Source organism: Prionailurus bengalensis, chromosome C2 (assembly GCF_016509475.1).
Source record: "Prionailurus bengalensis isolate Pbe53 chromosome C2, Fcat_Pben_1.1_paternal_pri, whole genome shotgun sequence".
Classification (NCBI taxonomy): domain Eukaryota; kingdom Metazoa; phylum Chordata; class Mammalia; order Carnivora; family Felidae; genus Prionailurus; species Prionailurus bengalensis.
Window position 1 is genome coordinate 142906693 of NC_057350.1, and position 20104 is coordinate 142926796.

The 20104-nt window shown below is 44.6% G+C and overlaps 1 protein-coding gene across 4 annotated transcripts in view; it reads left to right on the top strand.

The window, feature by feature from the left end:
* RARB (retinoic acid receptor beta) overlaps window positions 1-20104 on the top strand; it is a 730168-nt gene that overhangs the window by 558095 nt on the left and 151969 nt on the right. The window contains exon 1 of one of the 4 annotated variants that reach the window (XM_043595542.1): window positions 8000-8337. The exons of the other annotated variants lie outside the window; for them this stretch is intronic. Coding sequence (XP_043451477.1) covers window positions 8295-8337 — 43 coding nt within the window. The 5' untranslated portion in view covers window positions 8000-8294. Of the gene's footprint in view, window positions 1-7999; window positions 8338-20104 lie in introns of those variants that run through there. 4 annotated transcript variants of the gene reach the window in all.

Below are 20104 nucleotides of genomic sequence, written 5' to 3' on the forward strand. Positions count from 1 at the left end.
TCCTATGTTCTTTCTGAAGAAGTCAAAGAAACTGAGTTACAAAATAATTGTACAACCCACCAAGAGATCTTTGAGACCTGTCCTCTGTAGCAGTTAAAACAATGTGAACAATTTCACTTGGAATCTCAGGGAACCGGAGCTCTTGAGAAAACTTTTTGGTACAAGAAAAAGTTCTGTAAGACCTATTTTTTAACGAAGGGGAAAAAAATGTTCAGGACCCTTGGCGGAAAGCTATTAGACTTAATAGAGCCTTTACAAGTAGACAGTCTCCCTTTGTAATTAACCCTCCAAACATGCCTATTAAGTTGTAGGAGTAGGGGGAAAAGCTTTGTTTGTTCTTGAACAAGTTAAACAAGGGATTTGCCTTATCTGGGGAGAGCGAGTGGTGAATGTGTCATTTGCCTAGGGCCAGCCGATAAGCAAGAAGTGTCGATAACAGCAAAGTTCAGCTAATCAAAGAAACTTGCATTAGAAAAAGTAAATAAAGGCATTTGACAAAGGGATTTCAGAAATTCCAGTGTCTTATTTTTGTAAGCAAAGCAATTAGTGTTTATTGTGGTCAATTTCGCAAGGGCTGGAAAAGCACACCCCAGCTATAGGCTAAATGAATAAATTGTAAAAATTGCTTTTGCCCCTGCAGAGAGTTGCTTTATCCTCCATAAACCACTTTATGACCCTGCGTTTAGTTGTTCAAGAGATTAAGTTTTTAAGCATAAATAAAAATTCTAACAAATGTCTGCCACATGGTGTTTGGTTCAGGGTGGCATAGCTACTTAGGACTTGTGAAATAAAAGCATATTAGGGCTTCGTTTGGATAAAAAAGAGCATAAAAACCACAAGCTTTTCCATTGTACTTAATGACTGTTTTGACGAGAAGCAGATCTGTTTACGCTCTTAACACAGAGGAAACAGTGGGCAAGGAGAAAAAAAAATCGTACTAAATCCAACCAAAAGTATTTTCTGCCTTGAGATTCTGTTTTTTCGCGTGTGTGTGTGTGTGTGTGTGTGTGTGTAGTAATCAGAGTAAACCCTTTGAATGTCTTTGAAAGGTGTTAGAATATTCTTTTTAGTTTCTTTTGTAATTTTAATGACAAAAATGGCATGCGAACCAGCTACCGGTTTGAGTAGGGCCTGTGAATTGCTTGTTATAAAAATTTGAAGTCAGGATTAGCGGGCTACTAAGGGAATGTGGTATAAATAATACGATTTAAGACTGCCCCTGGAAGGTATCATAGTCACAAAGTTTGTATTCAGATGCCTCGTGGATTATCTTGGTTTTAGGGCCTGCTCCAGATGTTTTCAGCATTAATTGCTCAGTGGGCATAGGATAAATCCTAATATTTGTGGTCTAAATATAGTTGCTTTCGGTGAAATCATGAGTGTGACAACTTCTTGGCCTTCTTCCCTGTCCTCTACATACTCAGCACATCAAAAGAAAAAAGAGAAAAGAAATATTTTCTTTTTGAAATCGTATTTTGCCCATTAATGAGGAGAAATCTGTTTTAAAAACAAACAGTGATGTGTGATTAAGGAAGGAAGAAAAGTTCCCTTCTCAAAGCCCTGGGACCTGAATTTTAAGTATTAAACAGTATCCAAATCCTCTCCTAGTGAGCTATAAATTGGGGTCAAAGTGGCAAAATCAAAGATACCCACTGAAAGAGAGACTAAGTAAAGACTGACAGCCACCGTATGAATTGAATGGGGTTTTGAATAAATATTTCGATGAAAAGGCTCAATTGTTTTTCTAAAGTAGGACATAATTTTCTGCTTCTCAGCCACATGACAGTGGTAACTAATACCATCAGAAAGGAGAAAGAAAAGGGACTTTTGCTTACATCTCAGAGCGCAGGATAGGGTCGTCTGAAAATAAGCGGAAATTTCACCAAGTTTTCCTTCCCTGTAGGAAAAAAAAAAAAAGAAATACTAAAATTTTGTACACATGCTGATAACTTGGTACTTTGGGTAGGGAGGTATTGATGTGTAAACTAGAAGGAAAAAAAAAAACCACATGAGTTTAAATTTTATCGCCAGAAAATTGTAGATTCCAGAAAATAAAACAGGAGAGGTAACACGTCTGTCCGCTTAAACTTCGGCTATGGAATTGGTCTGGAAGCGCCAGTTAGAATTTGATTTGCCAGCCCAAATGCAAAGCCGTTGTTTTGAAAGAGGCCTTTTTTTTTTTTTTTTTTGTCCTAATTAGATAAATGACCAGAATGGCCATTTCTGATAGGCTAACCGATCTGAATCAAAAGTTTTCTTCTCATTTCTGGAAGCCTGGCTCTGACCATATATAACCAGTCAGTATTCTCATGAACTTTTCTTTAAAACCAAAAAGTAAAAGAAAGTTCTTCTGGATATCCGATGCTTGTAATTTGCCCTCAACATATTAAGCCCCTGGGATGATTGAAAAGGGAAGAAAATCTTACCGTTTTCCCTTTTGTACATTCCACAAGCATCAGTAAACTATCTCGGAAGAGAAATACACGATGAATGATAAAGATTGTAACTTCTGCTCTCAAGGCATTTATAATCTTTGAAATCAGATTTTTTTTTTTTTTTATAAAAGGCTAGGAATTTTTTAAATCAGAGAGTGACTCTCAAGGAGAAAGATGGAGATGTGAAACCAAGGTGCAAAATATAAAACGCTCTTCAAATCACAGGGGGCTTATGAAACAATAAATGCAGTATTCATTTTAGAACATCTTAAAAAGAATCTTCTATAGAGTTTGAGTTACATGTAAGTGCCAATAAATTTATCTTTAAATGACATTTTTCTACTTTAAATGTTCTACTAGAGATTCAGTTAACTATCAATTAAATACATTCGTTCAGAAATGGGAGCTTTTGAGGAAGGTTAATCAGAAAAATCTTGGCTGAAAACCTTTCCAAAGGATATTAATGTAGGAGCTTGCCTTTCAGATTATAGTGTAGTTAGGGCCATCGTACGTCTCTGATTTTCTAGAGTAACCCACTTTCAGATACACTGCCACAATTCCCACATAAATCATTGAAATATGCCAGATATTTCAATATTACGAGATTTCCAAGGCTGCCCCTTGAACCCAGGAGTGGCACAGAATGTCTTTGTTTGGATTCTCTGGTCAATATAGCTAGAGCGCTCACAGCTTAATTTTTCCATTATGCCTGAAGATCGCCTTGTGCTTCTGGGTCATCCTTCTGAACATGAATTCCTTTTGTGGCACACTGTAGTTCTGGAAGTAGAAGGCATCCCCTGCAAAACCTGATTTAAGTACAATGACTGTGGTTCTCATCCCAGCATGTTGTATGTATTGGGAGTGGGGGGAGGGAGAGAATTATTAAATTGAATTACTATGAACAAAGCTGTATCAGTTCTTGGCTAGCTTCTCCTTAAAAAGTTGAAACGGGCGGTGATGGAGAGAGGAGAGTGGAGTGAACTCAGGTTCCAGATTTATCAGTATCCTGTCTGTAAGTGGCTTGGCCTAAGTACCTCTTGTTAAATAGGACATGAGATAACCTTCCCCATCTGTAAGATCTAATGACACAACCTCATCAGTCAATATGTTGCCCCGAATTCTCCTCTTTTCCTTTCTGGCTTCCTTACTTCGTCGTTAAGAACCATAATCCCCGCCTCACCCCACACCCCCGAACCCCTTTAAATGAATAAAAAATAAAGTTGTACAAGTTCTCCCGACCTAGGAAGCAGTAAGGGTGAGTCTGCAGGTATTATATCATTTATCTTGAGCTTTCAGAGCTTCTTAGAGGAGAATTCAAACAGGCAATGGAACTGCTGACTTGCTTTTTTTCTCTGGACTTGCAGGGTGGGGAGCTGAAAGGGGGGCCATTCAGTAAGATAAGACTCTTGGTCCCCTGCACGATAAGGCGAGGACAACAGGAACTGACGTCAGCCAGGCAAGCCAGCCTGGCCAAGCATTTCCTCTAGTCAGGGCACATGGATTCCAGGAGTCTCCAGGCCTCCCCCATTGCTGACACACTGAACCAGCCGGGGGGGGGGGGGGGGGGGGGGTGGAGGCACGAGGAAAGCTAATTTTAACAGGAGTGACAGTGGGTGACCACGTACATCCCTCATGCCCCAAAGGAAATTTCTCTAAACAGAACAAAGAGTCACTTGGGTGGGAGTGATTTTAATAAAAGCAGATTCTGAGAGTATAATTGCAATTTTATGTTGTCCTAGAATAGATCCTTGTTTCCCAGCTGTCCACAGTTTCCCTCCGATGTGTCAGGAGAAGGTCTCTGCAGCAGTCCCCAAATCCTATCCCCCATGAACCCCGCCAACTCCCTCTGTATAACAAAATGGGAAGGAATTCACATTGTCAGAGTTAATCCCTGGTATTCCTATTTACTTTCCTAAGTACCAAGTTCCCACCCCCATCCGCATCATATGACAGACAGCTTTGCTAAAGCCATTTCATTTGCCACCAGCCCTGACAGCCCCCAGCAGTGTTTGCTCTCCTCTTTCGGTCTTCCTTTTTTCTTAAACTCACATTATTCTTGCCTTTGCAAGTATCTGCGATTTGAGGTCTGGGGGAGAAACTTGAATGAAAGAGCCGGTTTTTATTTTTTCAAGTTTATAGGTTCTCGTGAGTCTACTCTTTTCTTAAAGATAATTGTTGTTGTTGTTGTTGTTGTTGTTGTTGTTTTAAGTATTGAATTAAGGGGTTACTCTCCTAATTTGACTCAGATGTAGTGAAATGTTTGGTTTTGTTATGATTGATCAATGACCGTTCACCACAGATCACAGTTTACCAAATCAGAAAAATCCAAATAGCTGAATCCAAAATACTCGGGTAGAAATAATGCAGGCAAGACCAGATTAAGACGGGGACATCCGTTAACTGGGAGGAGAAGATTTGGATCACGTTTATCTCAGTTTTTCTCTGATTTCCAGAGCAAATGAAGACCTCGTCTAACCCACGCCTCCTCTCAAAAATTGTAAAGCTTTTGGGGCTACGGTACCTATGTCTTGTTATCAAGGTCCATAATTATAAAAAGGCTGGTGATCTGAAGCCTGTTTCAGCTTCAAAAGATTTTTTAGGGTCTGGTCTATTGAAAAGCTTGGGGGTATAATTAACTAAAATGGAAATGGAGGCAAGCGAAATTTAGTTCCTGATGTTTTAATTTAGCTCAGTACTGCCATGTGTTATTGAAGAGAATTCTTAAAGGCAAACATAATTATTTCATTATGGTCCTCAGAATGCTTTCATTGGCTTTAATGACAAGAAGCTGTATAAAAAGGCATACATTTTAATTAGTCCTTCTTATATTTACATCAGATAAATAACAAATAATTGATGAAAAACAAGTCTTTGGAATGGATGATTTCACATAGTGCGCTGGTTACAGTTTAATGATGAAACGTTTCTCTGTTGCTTTGCATTTTAATTATCCAGACATTAACAGCACTGGTGCCATGGTGCTAAAATAGCGTTGCTGCCATTTTATTACGAAAAAATCACAATTAATGCCTATGAATCAGAAGCCGAAAAAGGTAGCTAGAAGCGCATCTCAGAGGAAGCAAATTGCCAGTCCCATTAATTTCACTATGCTTGTTAGCACTCCTTTTGGTCACTTTTATCTTTTATACTTCATCTCTTTGGATGAGGACTGTCAGGGGTTTCACGTGGGCTTTTGCAGCCACCTCTCCTCCTAAATACCTTTCTTTCTCTCCTGCTGCCTGTTTGGAACACTTGCCCGAAAGTACCTTGCCAAATGTGTACCGGAAATTCAGAGAGCCTTTTTCCAGGGTGCAGTCTGCCTTACCTTTGATTTTATATGAAAACCCATTTCACATGATTCATCCGTTTTGGTGTACAGAACACTAATTGTTATTATTGATTTTAAATTCCGTGACCATTACAAGTAACCCAGATGACTGGCAGATAAAGGGTAATAATCCATGGAGTTCTGGAACTGTTTCATGTTTGTCTGGAGTACTTTATGTGATCAATATTAACTGCCCCATTGAAACTAACTGCTGTATCAAATAACAGTCAATCAAATGAATGTGCTTAGAGATTATTTATTGAAAGCTTTAATTGTTCACTGGGGCCCTGCTTATCAGAGGGAACAATAGGAATTAGAGATAGGATGAACAGGTTTGGATTTGCAGAGAAAGTTGGAGGATGTAGATGAACAGGGCATCTCTCTGCTACTTGGGCAAGAGTTTCCAGAAACCCATGCTGGGCTTCTAGTGGCCGCAAGTTGCACGTACTCTTGCAAAGGTTGTCCTATCACCTGTCCATCCAGAGCTCTATACCTATACCACAGGAAGGTATAATGATTTTCTTGCTCTCAGACCAGAGGCTGTGAAGAGTTGTCACTCTCTGAAAGTTTGACTGCTTCTGCTCTGCGTGCCCACTCACATCTCGTACCCTCCCGTGTACCTCTCCACCTGTATTCCCTGCCACTGCCCGCTGGTCTGAGATAATGAAAGTAGCCCGCCTTGACCCAGGATCGATTTCCACAGCTATGAAATGGGAATAATGATGTCTACGGTGCAGGATTTGTAGAAAGATCAGAGCTCACGTAAATGAGGAGTCTATTCTCGCCCAGAAAACATAACAGAAGCCACGGAGTAGACTTGTGCTCTGACTCCAGCATGACACCTGTGGCTCACGTGTCTCCGCTCATAGCGAACCTGCTTTTTTAGTTGGTACCTCTTTTCCTTGACGAAAAGGTTCCTCTGTCTGTGGCTCATAACCTGGGTCACAGTCCGTCCCGTTTCTGTCACCATTTGGGTAACACGGGCCCTGATTCGGTGGCATCCATTTACCAAGCCCCCAGATTTACTACAGAGGACCGACTTTTACAGGGGAGCCTTGTCACCTATGAAACTGCCACAGTGCGACTTCACCCAGAGATGCTGTCTGGGGTACAGTCCGTTTTCATTGCTCACCGGTGGATTCGATCTTGTGGGGTCACTCACCAAACAGCTCTTGGGTGTCTGCCATGTCCCAGGCTCCCTGATATGTTCTCTGGGTGACACCAACATGATTCCTACCCTGTCCCTGCTCTCTCTGGACTCCTAATGTCTGGAGAAATTGCATACACAAGTCCCTGTGACACAACCCTCTTATATAACACCAACACAAGTATCTCCTCAGGACTTTGAACGTGAGTCTGATCACGGGAAGAACTGAAACACCCCCGAGAACCACCGCTGCTGCAGGTGAGGGACCGGGCGGGAGGAACATCTTTGCCACAGGAGCAGGCAAGAGGTTCTCCCGAGTGGAGGCCTCACGGGTAATTTCCAAACGTGGTGTAGGGAGCGCTGGAATGAACGCGTACCTTCCAAAGTTGCTTCTGGAAGACCCTTATGTGGATATTTCCGGAGTGTTTGTTAAATGATGTTCTTTTGGGGTGGGTCTGATTAGACTGGCTTTTTTTTTTTTTTTTTAATTTTTTTTTTCCAACTTTTATTTATTTTTGGGACAGAGAGAAACAGAGCATGAACGGGGGAGGGGCAGAGAGAGAGGGAGACACAGAATCTGAAACAGGCTCCAGGCTCTGAGCCATCAGCCCAGAGCCTGACGCGGGGCTCGAACCCACGGACCGCGAGATCGTGACCTGGCTGAAGTCGGACGCTTAACCGACTGCGCCACCCAGGCGCCCCTAGACTGGCTTTTAAGAAAACGATCGCTTATCTCTCGATCATTGTTCCCGTGACTTCCTGCTCCGTGCCAAGCCGCCCCCGAAACTTAGTGGCCTAACAATTTATTATCTCATTAGTCTGTAGATGGACCGGGCTCAGCTGGGCAGGTCTTCTGCTCCGCACGCTGTCAGCTGAGGCCTGCGTCTCTCCAAGTCCCGGCAGGCTCACTCCCCTGGCTGGCGGTGCGCGTCGCTCTCGTTGGCAGGGAGCTCAGCTGGGCCTGTCGACTCGAGCGGCTGCACGTGGCTCGTGCTTGTCCCAGCAGGGCAGCAATGATCGGAGAGGGAGGGAGGAAGCGGAAGCCCCCAGCCCTCTGAAGGGCCAGATCCAGGGCTGGCACGGACGCCTCTGTGGGCGAAGCAGGCACCGGGGCCAGCCCGCATCCCCAAACTCTGCCTCTCGACGGGGCAGTGACAGAGGAAGTGCGGCCATCCTCCGTTCCCCGTAACGATGGTCACACGCGTGCCTTCCGATAAGAAAGAAACGATTGTCTTCTGACGATAGAGACTGCACCGAAGCACCACGGAGGGGTTTTCGTTCGTCGGTTTTTGGCTGGTTACGCGGTTTCCACGGTTCTCCTCTGCCGCCTGTCGATGCCTTCTCGCCAGTCGGCCCTCACCGCTGATCCGGCGTGGAAGGTACGATGCTCCTCGTTTCACAGGAGAGGGAGTTGTGTCTCGGAGAAGGTGAGGAGTGGGTCTGAGGTCACACAGTAAGTTGTAGGGCTGAGGCTGAAGCCACGGGAAGGGCATTTCCCCATCGTCTGTGTGGACTGACTCACTTCCAGCTGAGGTCTGTCATCTGCGTCAGCTGCGTGAAGAATTCCTGGCACGTGTTCTCTGCCCTAACAAACCCGAGTGGGGGCCCCGGACTGTTTTGGCGTGGGGGAGATGTAGAAAAGAGAGAAGTAAGGATCTGTAACTCGCATGGGTTCCTCTGACTGCGTTAACTTCTCTGATAGCAGCCACGGCCTCTTTTGTCCCCTGTCCCATCCTCTTTGTGGCTGAATTCTGCATTGGCCCCTTCCCTCCCTCCGTCCCTCACAGGAGTCAGGGTCTGCTTGAGTCTTGTGTTTACCGGGGAATCGCAGGACGGTGAGAGATGAGAAATGAGGCTTTGCGTCTTCTCCAAGTTCACCTGTAAACCCTCCTCTAGAGACCGCTGCTAATGATTCCTGCTGGGGGTGCCTCATAGTTAAGGATCACTATTATATCATCCGTTACTTAAAAAAAAAAAAAAAGCGGGGTGCGGGGTGAGGGAAAGCTTCCTAAGAGAGGATGAAGTTAAATTGCCTTTTTGGAATTCGCCGCCTGTTTTAAAGTATCTGTTTTCTTTAGAGGGTCCCAAACCTAAGAAAACTATTACTGCTTGATGAAGTTTACATAAATAATTATGACGGTCGTTAGCCTCTCCCATAATGCTCTTATATCAGTGATTTCAGTGATACCTGAAATGTATTGCTCTCTGTTTTGGATTTTTGTAAGCCATGTTCTACCTGTTTTTGTTTGTTTGTTTGAAATCTAATTGTTACTGAATTACGTATTTTGAGGAAATGGAGACAGATGGATGCATTGAAGTGACTTACTAGAAGTCATGCAGTAGGTTCTGAATGGAACCTGTAAGATGCCATCACGTGTTCGGGGGGCACGGCGTGGCCCTATGCAGTGTGTCACATGGTGGAGTTGGGCATTCTCCATGCGCTGCCTCGGCTGTGGAAGCTAGGGCTCCAGTCCCCTCAGTTGTTCCATCTATAAAATGGATCCACAATGCTTACCTTGCAAGCTTACCATAGAACTTAGATAAGAGTGTATTTAAAGTACCTGATAGGTAATATTCAGTAAATAGGTATCTTCCCCCTTATTTTCTTATGAAAAACTTTTTTAACACAGAAAAGCTCAAAGATTTTATGGGAAGCACTTGGATACTCACTACCATATGTACCATTAAAGTTACCAGTTTGTTTTCTGTGTTTCTACCCATTTCTCCTGTGTGTGTGTGTGTGTGTGTGTGTGTGTGTGTGTGTGTGTGTGTGTGTTGTGTGTGTTTCTGTTTTGTTTTATTGACTGGGCTCCCTTACTAACCTGGGACGTTTTGGGGATGAGATATTGTGTCCTTCTGTTTTCCAGTCCTAGTATGGTACTTAGTACCTGGTCAGTACTCAATTAACTGTGGTTAAGTCGGTGGATATGGTCAAGCACACCGCCGTTTGAGTGTACTAGATATCAGCACTGTCCAGAACTTCCTAGAGTGATGGAAACGATCTGTAGTTCTGTGTTGCCCAGTATCGTAGCCGCCAGCCTTGTGTGGCACTGGATATGGGCCTCATATATCTGAGGAACTGAATTTTTTATTTGATTTAATTTTAATCTGTTAAGGTTTCAATACCTACACGTGGCTAGTGGCTACTGCATTGAACAACGCAGCTCTGTATACTCCAGCCATTAATATTTTTTCAATATTTGTTCTCTTTCTTTCCCTTTCGCCATTATTCTTCTTTCCTATTGCTATTAAGGAGCTTTAATTATCTCTTTATGTAGAGGGTAAATAGACTGCAGGAGAACGTAAACAGAATACCAGAGGGTGGGGATTTCAGTCATTGTTTAACGTGTTTTCCTTCTGGGTGGAACTATTTTTCCTGGGGCCTGGCAAATGCATAGCAGTTACTTTACTAACATTTTACAGAGCTAAACCAGGATTTTCACAGAATCCCAGTGGGCTGGACTTCAATTATATTTCTTGCAGTCATCACATCGCTGTGGCATCACATTCTATTCCTGTGCTCCTGTGTCCTTGTTGACTTTCAAATGGACAGAGCATCTTCCAACAGTTCCAAGCTACTTTCAACTCAGTTGAAACGTCTTAAACTTAAGGGAGGCAGAGAGGAACCGGCCACACTCTGTGGAAGGCTCAGCATGTGTTCTAGAAAATGCCATCCTGTCTCTCCCAGGAAGACCTTCTTCTGCTCCTCATGTATGTGTGCTCTGCTTTGCAACCTGGTGCCTGGCACACAGTAGGTGCTCAGGAGCTAAGCTGAGAATAGTTCAGTAGTAGCAGACTTACAATTCAGAACATCCCAAATGGTTTCCGCCTTGATACATTTGTATGTTTTAGAGTCACTCAGAACACCTGAAGGTAACCTTCCAGGGAGCTGTCAAAACTTGGTAAATTCAGGTTGGCGGTTATGGCGAGCACTTACGAGTGCGTTAGCCAGAAAACTGGCCTGAATGGGCACAGGATATTTCCTTGGGCTTCTGGCGTTCGTTTTGATATCCGAGAAGCAGATTTTCTGATGGTCCTTCCTGTTAACCAGGACATGGTCCCTCCTCCCCCCTTTTCATTGTCGATCCCTAGAAATGATGAAGGTAAATAGACATAAGACCAGATTAACAATCAAGAGAAACTTTTGAACGAGGTTTGTTCCCTGGACCTGGGCACAAGTTGTGATGGATTTTCATTCGAATGCAAAACCACCATCATCATAATTATTATTGATGAAGCTCTTACTGCCTGCCAAGTACACAGAATGAACGATGTCATCTGGGAAGCCCTGTTATCGCACCATTTTACGGATGAGAGTTCCCAGGCACAGACTAGATCAGGTACCCAACTCCGGTCTCCCAAGTAGAAGCGAGCCAGTTGCAAGTTCCCATCCCGGCTTTGCATTATGTGGGTTGCCTTCCCTCTGCCAACTATGCAAAGTAAACTCCTATGTGCTTTGCAGGAAGGGGCAATAAGAAGGTTGGAAGCCTCAGAACCCACAGAATAATAAAAGGGTTTCCAAGTGAAAGCTGGAAACAATACATTTTTAACAAAATGGGCAGTTACTCTAATTGCTGTGCCCCTACTGTTCAATTCCTTTTTATGTCCTAATTCATTAAATTATGTGCACACACAGGCTTATTATTTACAGATGTATGCACTTTTAACTGGCTCATATGAAACAGATGTTTCGCGAAAGGTAACAGAGAGCAAGTGATCTAAACCCTCCTTTAGTGAGTATCAAGTGAGTATTATAGCCCATTACCTGCAAGCCTTTTGCTATTATTTTGAACGGCAATGTCCAGTGTGGGGAGGAGAATTCAATCTGTCCCCTGGAGGAACAAATAAAAATACAACGACCCTATAAACAGACATCTGCATCTCAAAATAAAAGAGGGTGTGTGCAGGTGACAGGCAGGTGGTGTTCACATGTGGGCTCAGGTGGATATGAATGAGCTTTATAAGCAGTTTGGGGGGGGGGGAAGACACATTGCATTACAGCCAACTTTTAAAAACAAACTTATTTATTTTAAAAATTTTTTTTTAACGTTTATTTTATTTTTGAGACAGAGAGAGACAGAGCATGAACAGGGGAGGAGCAGAGAGAGAGGAAGACACAGAATCTGAAACAGGCTCCAGGCTCTGAGCTGTCAGCACAGAGCCCGACGCAGGGCTCGAACTCACGGACCGTGAGATCATGACCTGAGCCGAAGTCGGACGCTTAACCGACCGAGCCACCCAGGCACCCCTAAAAACAATTTTAAAGGGCCTTGTTCTATGATATTTTAATCATTACTGTCTTGGAATATGTAGCTGAGCAATTAGCATACTCCTTTTATGCAGAACTTCATTATTTTTTAGATGGAATTAGTCCATTGCTCTTGTATCTGGCAGGAATGCATGCAAAGTATACAGTCCATGTCAAATTATTGTCTCCCAGATTCTAAAAGAGTTGAAATGAGCCTTTCTGCGGGTTCTTTGTGGCTCCACCAAAATAATCTTTAAAAAAATTTTTTTAATGTTTGTTTATTTTTGAGAGAAAGAGAGAGAGAGACAGACTGAGCATGAGCAGGGGAGGGGCAGAGAGAGGGAGACACAGAATGTGAAGCAGGCTCCAGGCTCTGAGCTGTCGGCACAGAGTCCGACGCGGGGCTTGAACTCACGAACCACGAGATCATGACCTGAGCCAGAGTCAGTCACTTAACTGAGCCACCCAGGCGCGCCCCCCCCAAATAATCTTTAATTAATAATTATAGAATTAACGTATTGCTATGTAACAGACCAACCCAATACCGTGTAGATTAAGACACAATTTATTAACTTTCAAGGTTCTGTCTCTCTTGGGGTCCTACACGTGGCCGCAGTCAGAAGCGACTGAGGCTGGGGCACCTAGGTGGTGCAGTCAGTTGAGCGTCGGACTCTTGGTTTCGGCTCAGTCACGATCTCACAGTTCATGAGTTCCAGCCCTACATCGGGCTCCACGCTGACGGCGCGGAGCCTGCATGGGATTCTGTCTCTCCTTCTCTCCCTCTCCTGCTTGTGCTCTCTCTCTCTCTCTCAAAAATAAATAAATAAACTTAAAAAAAAAAAAGAAGAAGAAGTGACTGAGGTTAGACTTGTCTATGGGTTTGACCCTGGTGGATGTTCCAGAAGCCTTCTCCATTCACACGTACGCTTCCGCAGCTGACATCGCAGCAACGGCTGGAGGCTGCCATGGCATCTCTCTCTCCACATGGCCTCCGCTTATGACATGGGCTTCCTTACAGCACGGTGGTCACGGGGCTCCGTACCTGGCTTCCCCTAGAATAAACATTCCAGGAAACCCATATGGAAGCTGCCAGGCTTCTTAGGGTCTAGCCCTATGTGTACCACAGCATCACTCTTGCCACTTTCTGTTGATCAGAATGAAATCAGAGTAACAGCTCAGGTTCAAGAGGAAGGGCCTTAACGCGTTGGTGTGGATTCCTGGAGGTGTGGCTCATTGACCAGGCCATCTTTGGAGACCACTTACCATACGACGAGCCATAAAAATAAATGTACACCTCCTTGTCAATGCAGTGTAGCATGGCCTAATAAAAATAAACGTGACCAGTTCACGTTGCAAGGAACTGGGTGGCCTACGTCAGCAAACAGTCATTTCAGTGCCCCTTCAGAATATTAGGGAGCAGTAATAGTCACCCCTCAGAGTCCATTCAGATTTGTTGTTTGTGATCTGTTCATTTTCTAAACAAACACACAAAATCAGAGCAAAAAGATGGCTGAAAATATGTCATGGTTCATGTTGAAAGCTGGGGACCGTCACAACTGAAATATAAAATGGGGCATGAAATATTAAGTGGCATATCAGGTTTATTGCATATATGACCATGAGAGTGCATTTTATTTTGTCTTATGGAGCTCTAAAAAAAAAAAAAATCCATGTAATGGATTAAAGGTATTAAAACTCCCATATTCTGCCTGGCTCGGGGCCAGGGAACAAGCCACGATAAATAATCCCAGTGGAGAGAATATGTAGGAAGGAATTTTAAAATGTATTTATGATAGACATATTGACCTCCCTAACTAATAAAAATGTGTACATGAGGTTAGTTTTGAAGGAAATGTGCAGACCTTACACGTTTATAGTGCATATAAATACCGTATGCTCTATAGTGTTAGCATCCTTAAAATATTTCCCACATCTCAGTGACATATGGCTGTCATACTCTGTCTTTACCCTGGAAGCAAAGGAAAGCATGGATTTTATAGTAACATGTACAGTTTACCATAAGAAGGGATCGTTTTAATTTCCTTTATCTTAAAGCAGGGGTCAGGAAACTAAGCCAAATCTGGCTCGGAATATGCTTTTCTAAATAATGTTTTATTGGTACATACCACGCCTGTTCATTTACGTCTTGTCTAGTGCTCCCTTCTCCCTACAGTGGCAGAGTTGAATCGCTGTGACGGAGACCATATGGTCCACAAGACCGAAAATATTTACTACCTGGCCCTTTTCAGAAAAAGCTTGCTGACCTTGTCCTAAAACATCAACACATTAATAAAACGGCTTCGAATAAAAACAAGCAGCTTTGTGTCTCGTTTAGAGTAAGCCTGTATGTGGATTCAGGAGGCCCATTCTAGATCAAGCCACGGCCCAGCCGTGTGACCTTGGCTAAGTCATTTAACTTCTCTGTGCTTCAGTTTCCTCCTGTGACTAGTGGAGGGGAAAAAACGGATAATGATGATAATCCCTGCTCTCCTTCACACTCTTGTCACAAGCAAGCACGCGGGGTGGCGGGAGTGCAAACACATCTCCAGTCCCACTGGCAGGTAATACGCGCTTGTTGGCGGATAACCGCCGAACCGCCCACAACCATCATCATTTGTTATCTCGGTGCCGCGTGGAAGAATTTCTGTGCAGAGTTCATTCTTTCACTCGTTTTTTCTTCAACTGATGCTCATCGAGTCCCTCCTGTGTACTGGGCGCTCTTTCAGGCACTGAGGAGCCCTGAGCGGGGCGTGAAGAAGCGGTTTCCGGGGGTCCTCTGCCCGGGGACTGCGGGTGCGCCGGGAAACCCATGAAGAGAGGACTCTAGTGGCACTTTGGCTTAATGCCCGAGAGGCTGGGAAGGAAGGGACTGTTCAGAGAGAGCATAAGGCAACAACGCTGACACATACTGCTTCACTTGTCCTGGCTTTCAAGAATCTCTTTTGGAAGGAGGGATGGCCATTTGGGAAAGGAAAGCGGAAGCGAGGGTCAGCGAATCAAGACGCGAGTCCACCGTGTGCAAGAACGATGAGAAGGTGAACAACGCTGAGATTCGCCAGCCCAAGTGTGATCCTTGATGGTGGTACTTCTACTTGTGTAACACTGACGTGTGACCGACCTGGCGCTTGTGCGTGTCATTGCGTCCCTTCACAATGGTTTATCGTCTGACACCCAGAGTGATCCGATGAGGGGCACGCTCGCATTTTCTACAAGGAGAAATGGAAGCTCAGAGAGGTCAAGCTGCTCACTCACAGTCGCATAGTAAGTAGCAGAATTAGGATTTGAACCCAGACAGGCTGGCTTCAGAGTTCACACTTCCCGTCACATGCCTTGACTTATCTGTAAAGATGGAAAGTTCCCTTGAAGGAAGGAATATCCAAAAAAGACCTGAGCTTGGGGACCGCTCAGAGGTGGAAGATTGGGGAAGATGTCCTTGTTCTTTCAAGTTTTCTTTAGCAATTTCTTTTTTAGGAACCACAATTCAAACACTTTGCACCTCTCATTCTTCTCAAGAAATTGTGAAAAATCACTTACAAAAGAAAAAACACAACAGTTACAGCATCTCCATAAGCTTAATTCCATGTGGAAGCTCCAGAATCTTTTAAAATGCCACCCAAGTGCACCCCTCTGACCTGATGATGTGCTATGCTTATCCCCGGCACTAACAATATCTTCCGATTAGTGAACCGGGAGGTGCAGGGAAGGAGTTCACTGCCGTCCTGCTTCTAGAAGTCAGTAGACAATGACTGAGGGGGCTGTGGCACAGCTTTAGAATTTTGGATGTTGGTTTCATTCTTGCGCCAGTTAAGCTTCGGTTAAAGGAGTGTATACATGGCCCGCCGGCAAGAGAGAAAACCCACTTAGGGGCGGGGCGTCCAGAGCTGTCCCCTCCGTCCCCCACCGCCAGCCCCCAATTCTGGCAGTTGAGCAGGCCACATTTGGCCCGAGTTACTGCTCCCGACAGTGTGTAGAAACACGCCCTGGGAGCACCACCAAAGGCCTCTGGAACCTCGGTTTTAGCTGCTGCCATTCTGCCTGCTGGGGGTTGGTTTCTCAGCAGGGAAGATGTGGGAGGGGGGTGTGTGTGTGTGTGTGTGTGTGTGTGTGTGTGTGTGTGTGTGTACCTTCTAATTCCTGTGTTTGCTTCTGGGGGACTTTCCTACTTTATTGCTCTGACTGGAAAGAAAAGAGGGCATTATTTCTGTACCGTTAGCTGCTTTCTCTTTTAGATTTCCAGTTTTACTTTGGGTCCTCATGCTGGGACAACTGTGTGTCCGTCTTAGACGTAGTCTATATATTCTGAAGCTCGCTGGCAGGGATGTGCCAGCCTCTTGCCGAAGGAGTTCTGTGGTCATAAGGATGTCCCTGTCTTCCGCCAACCCCTGGGTTGAACACCCCTCCTGAACCCCAGACCATTTGCCTTCTAATCGCTGCTCCTGGGTTCTCATCTGTGTGGTCTGGAACAGTGACATAACCACAGTGCCCCCGGTTTCCTGCCTGTAAAGATGAAATACTCAGTCTGCCAATCTCCTAGGGTCAAATGAGTTAAAATATGGAATATGCCTAGAACCTAATGGCAGTGGCTGGCTCATAGTACATGCTGCACAAAGGTTAGCTATTAATATTGTCACAATGTTAATATTTGACTAGACTCTAGAGACGTTTCTGTCATTTTCTCAGGTAACCATATGAGTCACAATCTTTTTTTTTTAAGTATTTATTTTGAGAGCGTGAGTGAGTGGGTGTGAGTGGGTGAGGGGCCGAGAGAGAGAGGAAGAGAGAGAATCCCAAGCAGCTCCATACTGTCAGTGCAGAGCCCAACGGGGGCCTCGAACTCACAAACCGTGAGATCATGACTTGAGCCTAAATCAGGAGTCAGACGCTCAACCAGCCGAGCCACCCAGGGGCTCTGTTTGTCGCATTCTTAAGATCGGACTTACCCATCTTTTCCCAAATACTCTGAGAAGTAAGTGTTAGCTATTATTTTTGTGTTTGTATTTTGTGTAGAGTTCACAAATTGGAAACCCTGCTGTGTAGTAAGTATGCTTGCTGTGTCCACTTTCCAGATCAGGGAAGCTGAGGTTCCGGAAGCTAAAGGGACTGCTAGTATGTGGCAGAGTTAGGCACTTGGGTTATGCCTTCTGTGAGCTGGGATGCCAGGCCCGATTCTCCGGCGCTGTGGGAGATCATCTTATCTGCTGCCCCACTGCTTCATCCTAAAGCCTCCTCACAGGGAGCATCCTTACCCTAGATCAGGGCTCTTGAAACTCAGCACTATTTATAAATTGGGCCAGAGAATCCATTGGGGGTAGGGGAGCGGAGCAGGGCAGGCTTGTGCATTGTCGCATGTTTAGAAGCATCCCTGGCCTCTACCCACTAAATGTCAGTCGCGGCCCCCAGTTATGACAGCCACACTGTCTGGAGACAAAATGTCTCTTGTGGGGCAAAACCGATGCTGGTTGAGAACCGCTGCCCTCGATTAAAGAAGATGGAAAGAAATGTTGTGTGGGGGGGAGGGTGGTGGAGATGTAGGGGTTGGCTCTTACTTGCTGAGCGCTTACTGGGTGCCAGGCAAGTTGCAAACATTACCTCCCTTTCGCCCACAGGAATTTGAGGATGGTCTGCGTTTTCATGAAAGAGATACGAGGGCTCAGAGAAGTAAGGAAAACTGCATGGCCGTTAAATTACTGGCAGAAGAGGGATCCAAATCCAGGGTCCTCTGGCAGCAAAGCCCACACGCTTCCCAACACTTCCTACGTACGGTTTTCTGCGGGCTTATGGTGTTTTAGTTCTTTTTAGGAATCAAGAAAACCCACACAGTGAGGATTAAATTGGTTTCAAAGTTATTTTCAGGCCACTCAAATGAGCGCACACCTGGAAAAACAAAACCAAACCAAAAAACTTCTTTGCAGCCTAAGTGGGGCATCATTTTGTTGAGAACGGTGGCTTTGGCTAAACGTTGGCGTAATCGCACTTAGCGTTCTCAGACCTGAGAAGATAGCAAGGGTCCCCAGGTGACAAAGCATAATTTCATCTCCCTCTTCCTTGAACACAGTATTCCAAAAAGTATCCCCTCATAACTTTTCTGTTAGGCTGGTATCGACGTGGTTTTTAGCATATATTAACAGCACATACGCAAAGAATTTTGTGTCTGAGATGGTACGTATTTTAATGCCCCAGTTTTAATCAACTTTATGTGCAGGAAATTTGAACAGATAATAGGATGTCATTTATTAGTGCAATAATTGCTTTTTTAGAAGTTATGGGGATCCTGATTAGAAGTGGAATATTGAACTGAATCATTTGGTGTTGAGATAAACTCTTCAGGGGGACCTTAATATTGCGATGCAATTAGCTTCATCTATACATGACTCCCGAGACCGGTTCCCGCATTTGTTCAGTTAATGCAGATCCATTTCTGATGTCTCTCAGTTCAGATCATTAATAAGTAGTTAGATGTGTCGGCCTGTTAAGTGGTTTTAAGGGAGAATTTATTTGAACCCTGTCATAAGCTATCTTAGTATGTCCTAGAAAATAGTGATAGAAAGCATCGTCTGTTAAAAACGTCACCCAAAACAACCTATGAGATAATTTTCGGCTATGTTCCTTGAAGCAAGAAAGCGTATTATAAAAATGAAATGTAGGTGTTGAACGTGTCATGGTCCCTTATGAAAATATGACAGCACTTCCCATGGTAAAAGTCAGTCCCAGGAATAATTTCTGCTGGCCGTGAGCCCAGGCAGGTATAGCTGTAATGCGGAGTGATTAGTGGATTCTGAGCCTCTCTCTCTCTCTCTCTCTTTTTAAAGCCCAAACTATCTCGTCACATTTAACCATGTCTGGAATCAAATCAGTGTTTGGAAAATTATAACCGTGAATTAAAAGAAAGGGAGGTACGTAATCCCGCAGTTCTCAAATTTGAGTAAATAGCCCTGAGCAGACCATACCCAGTGATGTTTCTAGCAAAGAAAATAAATGAGGGAGATGGAGAATGAGAAGGTAGAAAGGCTGTGGGTTTTAGTGAAATAATAGTGATGTGTATTAAGCCATTTCAGTCTCTTTCGCAAAGGCTGAGAGCGGTGTTGTGCTTTTAAATTCCTAATTCTAAAGTGCAGAGTTCCTGGTCCCTCCCCTCCCCGTGGTTTTGGGGAGGAGTTAGACGAGTTAAGACACGTTAAACAACTAGCACAGCCCCTGGCACCTAGTAAGTGCTCAGTAAATAGCAGATACTATTAGTTCAGGCTCTTCCTGTGCAACTTTGAACCCGCTGCCAACTAAAAGCCACTGCCAGAATTCCGTGGGAGAGAACGAAGGCTTCTGGCTTCTGGTGAGCATAAACACACACGCAGCCTGAAGTTCTCAGTGCATTAAGTACTTCACAAGGTGGAGTATTTAGTAAGGACCTGGGCAAAGGGGAAGCTGACAGAGTTCCCATGCCAAATGCACTCAGCAAAATGTTTGGGATTCTCGTGAGGTTAGGGCGGTAACAAGGCATTTTTATGCCATGGTGTCTCGAATGTTACTAACGTGCTTAGGTTAGGAATTATCTGGAGTGGGACGGGGGTGGTTATGATGCCTGTTTCCATGCAGCAGGGTATCTGGGGTGGCGCTGAGAGTCTACATTTTAACGAATTCCCAGGTGATGGTGATACTGCTGGTCCGGGGATCAAACTTTGAAAAGCATGGCTTGCTTTTAAGGACTCCGAAATCAAAGTCTTCCTCCCAGGCCCCAGCCCCTGTTGTTGTCCCCTGCTTGTGTTCGGCACCTGTTGCATGTGTGGTCAGAATAGCAGGGATTCTCATAACCCAGCTCCAGCCCTCGGCCAGGATCCCGGGTGACCCGGGCAAACACACACTCCTTCAGGGTCACGGGCAGGTTACTGAGTCAAGACTGCCAAAGCCCCGCGTTGATGTTTTCCTTCTCTCCCCACCCCCTCCCTCCTTTG